Genomic DNA, 7,484 nt, shown 5'->3' with positions numbered 1-7,484 from the left:
GCAAGGAACTTTTTGGAACTTTCTTCTAAAGTTTCTCCCGGGTTATTTTCTTAAGGTTTTCGCGGGATTTCTTCTGAAGTTTAACCTCATATTTCTCCTGGGAGGTATTTTAGAATATTCAGATTTTTCCGGGGTTCCTTCTGGAGATTCTTCGGGAATTTCTGCAGGAGCTGTTTCTGATATTTATCATGGAGCTCTTCTCGCGATTTCTCTCAGAGATTTTTTCAAAAAGCAAAGTGTTTCTTACAGCGATTTTCCTTAGTATTTTTTGAGATTACTCCTAGGATTATTCCCCCAATCTGTACCGGTAACTGTCCCGGTATTCTGAGTGTGCTTTCCAAGATTTTTCTAATACTAGCTCCAGAAGTTCTTGCAAGGATTTTTCCCACGATTTTTTTTTTGGAGACCTCCAGAGATGATGAGTCATATAGCTGATGCGGTAAGCGCACGAGTATTCAGCATGACCATTTTAAAGTGTAAACCAATAAGTGAAATTCTTGAAAAGACTGCACAATTTTGAAAGGATTTTCGGAAATTATCCAACGAATAACTTTGCAAGTATACAAGGAAAACCTGTGAAAGAAAACCCGGGAGGTACTCCAGAGACTCCGTGAAAAAACTACTGCAGTAATCGTGGAAAGAACACTCTTAGAAATCCCCGAAAGAACACCGAAAAATCTCGGAAGGAATTCTGAAAGCAAATCGCAAAAATGCACTGAATGGCATGAGGAAAAACTCCTGATGAAATGAAGAAAACAAAAGCTCCGGGATTTTTTCACCAAAAATAAATCCAGAGAGGATTTCGCGAAAAATCTCGGAACAAACTCTACTAAAAATGTAAATGAATGTTCCGGACTAGCGGGGGAAATCCAAAAAGGATAAGAGGAATCTTGAAAGAATTCAAGGAAGGATCCTTTATAGAATTACGGGTTTTCCCCGGGCTAAAAATCTCGTTAATATAGATTAAACAAATGAAATCTTCAAAAGAATTTTGGAACGAATTCTATATAGATTTCCATGCTAATGCTTAAAGAACTCTATGGAGAAATTTTTAAACCCTGGAAGAGTGTCTGAAGAGTTTACTAGTATATATCAAAATATCTAGGATAATCAATGCCGCCCATTTTTGATCATATGTTTGAATATTCTACTGTAATTTTCCCTTTGGGATTTTTCGTATGATTTTTATCAGAAACTCGACATTAATACACCACCAGTAGCAACATTTGCCCTATGAATCCCACCTATAGGAACAATCCCACTCACCTGCGTATCATTCAGAATCTCCAGATGTTCTCCCTTGCGGAAACTCAAATCCTCATCGGTGCGGGCGTCGTAGTCGTACAGTGCCACGAAAATCTTGGCCGCCGAAATGGAATCGCTGCCCGGGTCGGGAATGGCCGGCATCGGCTGCCGGATGGCCTGCTCCTGGGGCGGAGTGGCCACCTGATTGTTCGGCATGACCGGATCGCTGTCGATGCCACCCGGCCCGGCCCCGATCTGGTGGTGATCCTTGGGATCGGTTTTGGCACTACTGCTGAAACAGTTGCCCATTGTGGGTTGCCGTGTTTTTTTTCTGTTTCTTCCTTTGATTCACTCACAACTCTTACCTTGCCTTGTGCTAATCAACTAACTACACTTTTGTTACGAGATGCTTTTCGTTCCCTCTTCTAGAGCTTCTTCCAACACACTTTCAGCTTATTTTTTTTCTTCTCTTCCGCAAGGTAATATGGGTATAGGGGTGGACTAGCACGCACACAGAATTTTTAATGCTTCTTCGGCTCTGCGGGCGGCTGGAATTCACTTGTTCTTCTCCGCTTTCCCAACATATAACAACTTTGGGTGCCTCTTCCCTGGCTGGACAGACACGACAACCAGCGGCCCGAATCACACGTTCAAAGTAGATTTATGATTCTCTTTTTCTGGGACACACTTCTGGGCTATATTTCTCTTCGCGGTCGGCTTGCGATATCCAACAACACACAAATGGCTCTTTGATGTAGAAACTTTCTAGAGACAACACTCACTGAACTGGTATGTACTGCGGATTCTATCCGGGCGATGCCATCAAAGTAAACACTGACTTCTGGTATTCTTCCTATGCTTTGCACTACCTCAGGAACCAAAACACTTTAATCCTCAGCGATGATGAAGGCGATTCCAAAGGTTACTGCTGCTGCTGGACAAGAGAAAAAATTTCATATAACATCGGCACAACCTAGTATCCCCTGTTTTACGGAGCCACGATTCCAACTTCGAAAAACTTTCACACAATATACCACAACCCGAGTCAAAACACTAGACGAAAGGAAAAAAAAATCACGGAAACAATATTATTGCACCATTATTCCACCACAAAGAGCATTCCACCACGACGACGGTCTCGGAGCAGGCACACATCCATCATCTTCCTCGGCCGATAAAATTGGTACTGTGTGGTACGGTAGGTACGTACGAATCTCGGTGGTTCTGTTTGGAGCGAGCGAGCTGGTGCTCATCGACGACGGACGGACGGCCAATGTTGGTTTTGGGTGGCTGACTGTGCTGTGCTCGTCCCTACCAGCTAGCTACCAGCACTACTTTAGCAAACGGGGATTCCACCACGCACACAACACAACAACAGGGGCATGAAAACAGCAGAGAGATAATGTTGCCAGTTTAGATGAACCAGCAGCGTGGTGTGAGAAACTGACCTTCAAGTAGTTGTTGATTAATGGTATATTAACTTTAATTTTAATCATGATTAATACGATTTTTTCAAAATCCATTAATCCATTATCATCAATCTCAATCACACTACTTTTGCATTTTAATCATAATCAACTCATTTTTGATTTTTATTTAATTTTATTTATTCAACATTAACTCTATTTAGTGTACAAATTATTTTCATAAGCTGAGATATGACTTACAATTCAACAGCTATATAATTCTAGTAATGCAGTCTATACGAAGTAAAGATCAAGTTCATCTAGTTAATTTAAAGATAAAGGAGAAAAAAAAAACCTTTGAAATAGCATAAAAGCACAGACAATGATAAAAGGTTGTTGGGATAGTTGGAGGAAAAAATCACTTAAATCTAATATCACAGTCGCTGCTTTCCGCTCTTATCTTTTTAAGGCGCAGTATCTGTCATCAAGGTAGCGTGGTAACAGATCTAGGAGTATGTGCACAGGACAGACCTCCAAGAGATTGAGGAGGAGGTTGGCCAGTTGAAAAACAACAAAGCCGCTGGAGCAGATCAACTACCAAGCGAGCTTCTACAATACAGAATACAATACAATATAGAAGCACTGGTGAGAGAACTACACTGGGTTATTACCAAGATTTGGGAGGAGGAAGTATTACCGAAGGAGTGGATGGAAGGTATCGTGTGTCCCATCTACAAAAAGGACGACAAGTTGGAAAGCGTGAACTATCGCGCGATCACACTACTGAGCGCTGCCTACAAGGTACTCCCTCAAATTTTATGCAGCCGTCTATCACCGATTGCAAGAGAGTTCGTGGGGCAATATCAGGCTGGATTTATGGGTGAACGCGCTACAACGGACCAGACGCCCGCCACCCCGAATTTATATCAACGGTGATGAAATCAAGGCGGTTGAAGAATTCGTATACTTGAGCTCACTGGTGACCGCCGACAACAACACCAGCAGAGAAATTCAGAGGCGCATTGTTGCAGGAAATCGTGCTTACTTTGGACTCCGCAGAACTCTACGATCGAATAAAGTTCGCCGAAGCACGAAGTTAACTACCTACAAAACGCTGATTAGACCGGTCGTTCTCTATGGGCACGAAACATGGACCCTACGTGCAGAGGACCAACGCGCCCATGGAGTTTTCGAACGGAAGGTGTTGCGTACCATCTACGGCGGAGGGCAGATGGAAGACGGGACTTAGAGAAGGCGAATGAATTAGGAACTACATCAGCTGCTGAGAGAACCAACCATCGTCTACACCGCGAAAATCGTCATAAGGATGAATGGAGACGGCTACTATATACAGCAAAGGCCACCCGGCCTTAACCTGATCGGTAAGTAAGTAAGTTTACGCGTGTATTAAGCAACACAACTGCAAAGCAGGTGTTCAGAGGTTTCACGTTGAGTATTACAGAAACGACTGATATCACTCTGAATCTGGCCAATATTTTTCAAGTGATACCTGCTCGGGCATTGTCCAGTAACTAGGCCAGTGCGTGTCCTTAGAGCTCTCTTGATAAGCTCCAAGATCTTTTTGGTTTTATAAATTGTTTTGACTGATTGCAATTTTTGACATCCACCCAATTGAATATTGAATATTAGTCCAGCATTTCAGGCCCATTTTTATTATACAGTTTGATATACCACAGAATGGTTCTGGGCCAGTAAACTGTAAATTGGAACCACTTTTAGCAAACTCGTCTGCCATTTCATTCCCTTCAATGCCACAGTGACCTGGAACCCAGTATAAGTTTACTGAGTTCCCTTTGCACAACATGCGCAATGAAAGAATGCATTCCCAGACCAGCTTCGAAGTGCATTTTTAAGCGCACAATGCTTTTAGTGCAGCTTGGCTATCTGAGAAAATACAAATATTTGTATTTTGCCCCGTAAGGTACACCGGGGCAAGTTGAAACGGGTGGGACAAGATGAAACAGCAGGTTAACATGATGTTATCCAATGATGGTAAACAGCTTGAATGCCATAACACATAGTTTTTGGTTCAAACAATCTTTTGGCGAAAGAAAAACTTCCAAATTGTATTGAAATCTATTTCAAAACTTCGTGTTTCATCTTTCCCCACTCGTTTCAACTTGCCCCGGTGTAACTTATTTTCTTTCAAAGCAGATATTTGCGCATTTCAAGATTGCAAGAATCTCTGCTTGAAACACCGTAGAATAGTGTCCTATCGCCACTGAAATTTGTATTCCATCTGCTTTTGAGCCATCTGTATAGAATTTGATTGATCCTTGACGAAAAGTGGGACCTCCGACTTCCCAATCTGCGCGAGTTGTTTCGTGCAACTTGTAGGGAACATAATGGTTCTCCACAGGCTTTATCCAGTATTTAATCATTTTCATTACTGGCCTATTTTGGAAGAACATATTGTGAAATGCTCAGGTGGCCTACAAGATCACCTGACATAAACTTTTCAATTCGTTCAAGTCTCCGCAATTCTTTTTCTGCTTCTGATTGCACGTCCTCGTGCAAAGGTAGCAGATGATTGAGAATCGCATCTAAAGCTTTTGATGGAGTGCTGCGCATCGCTCCTGGACGCAAGACGTTGAATTTTCGCAAGCTTTGATTGCGTGATCGCCTCTTTTGTTTTTGACCACCAGACAAATGAAGCATACGTCACTTTTGGGCGGTTTATGGAAGTATAAATCCACATTATCATTTTTGGTTTCAAGCCCCACTTCTTACCAATAGTTTTGGAGCATAACCAGAACGCACTTGTTGCCTTACCGATCACGGACTCAATTTGAGCATTCCAGTTCAGTTTGGCATCCAGAATCAAACCTAAGTATTTGACGCGATCACTAGGATGAATTTGTATCCCTCCACGCCGAAAAGCTTTTTAGGTTGATTTTCCTTCTCCTAGTGAAAATGACAATTACGACTTTGGACGGGTTGATGCTAAGGCCCTCCCTCATACACCATCAGGGCCGGATCTAAGGGGGGGGCCGGGCCCCGGGCTCCCACATTTTAGGGGCCCCCACAAGAATCTTTTTTGGTTGCTAGCATTAGCTTTATTTTTCATATTGCTCAAGTAGGGTCTGGGACCATTTGGGCAGGAGCACCTATTTTGGGCACTTGCTGCTATAACTCAGTCCATTTTGAACCGATTGACTTGATTTTTGAGGCACAATCAGATACACACAGTATCTAGACATGTGCAAAAATTCAAGTCAATCGATTTGAAATTGACTGAGTTATAGCAGCAAGTGCCCAAAATAGGTGCTCCTGCCCAAATGGTCCCAGACCCTACTGTTCGAAAATAAGGAAAAACAGTTTTGGTCATCTCTCCGAGGGGCCTCCACATCCGCTCGGGCCCCGGGCCCCCACAATCCTTAATCCGGGCCTGTACACCATGAATGTGTATAGTTTAGGGCTCTATGCGTTCTTTTCGAAACAGGTTCGTCATACTTTCCTCTCACTCTTATATCGTCTGCAAAGCCCACAACTTCGAAACCTCTTTCCGTCAAGCTTCTTAGAAGATCGTCTACAACTAAGGACCACATTAGTAGTGAGAGGACTGGTCCTTGAGGGTAACCCTTCGTTGCCCTTACTTTTATAGAAGTACTTCCCAGCTCAGAGGTGATTTCTCTTTTTGCAAGCACAGTATAAATTCAATGTATGATACATTGGTCGAAATTTTCATTCTCCATGGCACGCTTGATAGATGTATTGGAGGCATTATTAAATGCTCCTTCTATGTCTAAAAAGGCGCATAGAGCTATTTCTTTTTTTTTCTATCGCACTCACAAAAATGTGAATTCTTCCTTCGAAAGGGAAGTAAAGTTAATAGAAACAAAAAAGTCTAATAGGCCTATATGCTTTCGGATGCGTCTTATCTCGCTTCCCCTTTTTTGGTTTAAAGATAACTTTTAACAAGTCTCCATGTTGATGGGACGTAATTCAATCTCAATCTAGCCTTAAACACATCTCAATTAGTGATGGAACCAACACCGCTTCTCCATTTTGAATCAGTGCTGGAAATATTCCATCAACTCCTGCAGATTTAAAAGGCTGAAAAGATCTAATGGCATTTTCCACTCTGGCCTTCGTGAAGGTTTTTTTTAATCTGAGGCGGTGTTCACTGTACTATTTGACTCCGTAGAGTTTATATTGAGTTTATACTAGGAGATCCTTCACCTTCCACAGATATAATATGTAGTATCATTGGAATTCACACTTAGAACCGAACCTGGAAAATGGGTTTCCATCATTCCAAGCTCGATCGTCACGCTTCAGATTTCGCAACTCATTTGCATGATCTTTTGCAAGCGTTTTCTGTAGTCTTGCAACTATAGGAACGCTGTTTATGTTTTCATATGTCAGCACCCAAGATTTTCTAATTTCATTGTTTTATTCAGTCAGGGTTTTCCTGTACTGGGTCCAATCTCCCGTTTGTTCCGCTCTATTGAACATTTTACGAGACAATTTTCTAAGTCGATCCAGTTTAAAGCTCGACCATGGCACGTCTCTAGTAGAAGACGATTGTATGGTGGGACAACTGCTGTTAAAGAAATTGATGATACTTTCATTTACCCTTTGAAAAAATGATTCTAACTTTTGGGTTGAATGAATGCGTATTCAACAATTCTACATATTGATCCCAGTTTGTCTTCCTGGGATTTCTGAATGCGGTTCTAGAATAATCTCCACCAGTCCAATTGAAGATTATGTGTTTATGATCAGATAAAGAAATCTCATCTGACACGTGCCAGTTTGTGATCTTGTCAAAGATTGCAGCATTGCACAGTGTTAGATCCAAGACCTCTT

The 7,484-nt window shown here is 42.0% G+C and overlaps 1 protein-coding gene across 6 annotated transcripts in view; it reads right to left on the bottom strand.

Moving 5' to 3' along the window:
* The window catches only part of LOC115254554 (tyrosine-protein kinase Src42A), a 487,102-nt gene that overhangs the window by 478,233 nt on the left and 1,385 nt on the right, over positions 1-7,484 (bottom strand). For 2 of the 6 annotated variants that reach the window (XM_062853654.1, XM_062853656.1), the window contains exon 2: positions 1,267-2,179. In XM_062853654.1, coding sequence (XP_062709638.1) covers positions 1,267-1,554 — 288 coding nt within the window. In that variant the 5' untranslated portion in view covers positions 1,555-2,179. Of the gene's footprint in view, positions 1-1,266; positions 2,180-2,342; positions 2,477-7,484 lie in introns of those variants that run through there. The other 4 variants (XM_062853653.1, XM_062853655.1, XM_062853657.1 and 1 more) reach the window with 3 other exon arrangements.

Source organism: Aedes albopictus, chromosome 2, assembly GCF_035046485.1.
Source record: "Aedes albopictus strain Foshan chromosome 2, AalbF5, whole genome shotgun sequence".
Lineage (NCBI taxonomy): Eukaryota > Metazoa > Arthropoda > Insecta > Diptera > Culicidae > Aedes > Aedes albopictus.
The sequence above is the reverse complement of the archived record's forward strand: the minus strand, read 5'-3'. Positions and strand labels throughout refer to the sequence as shown.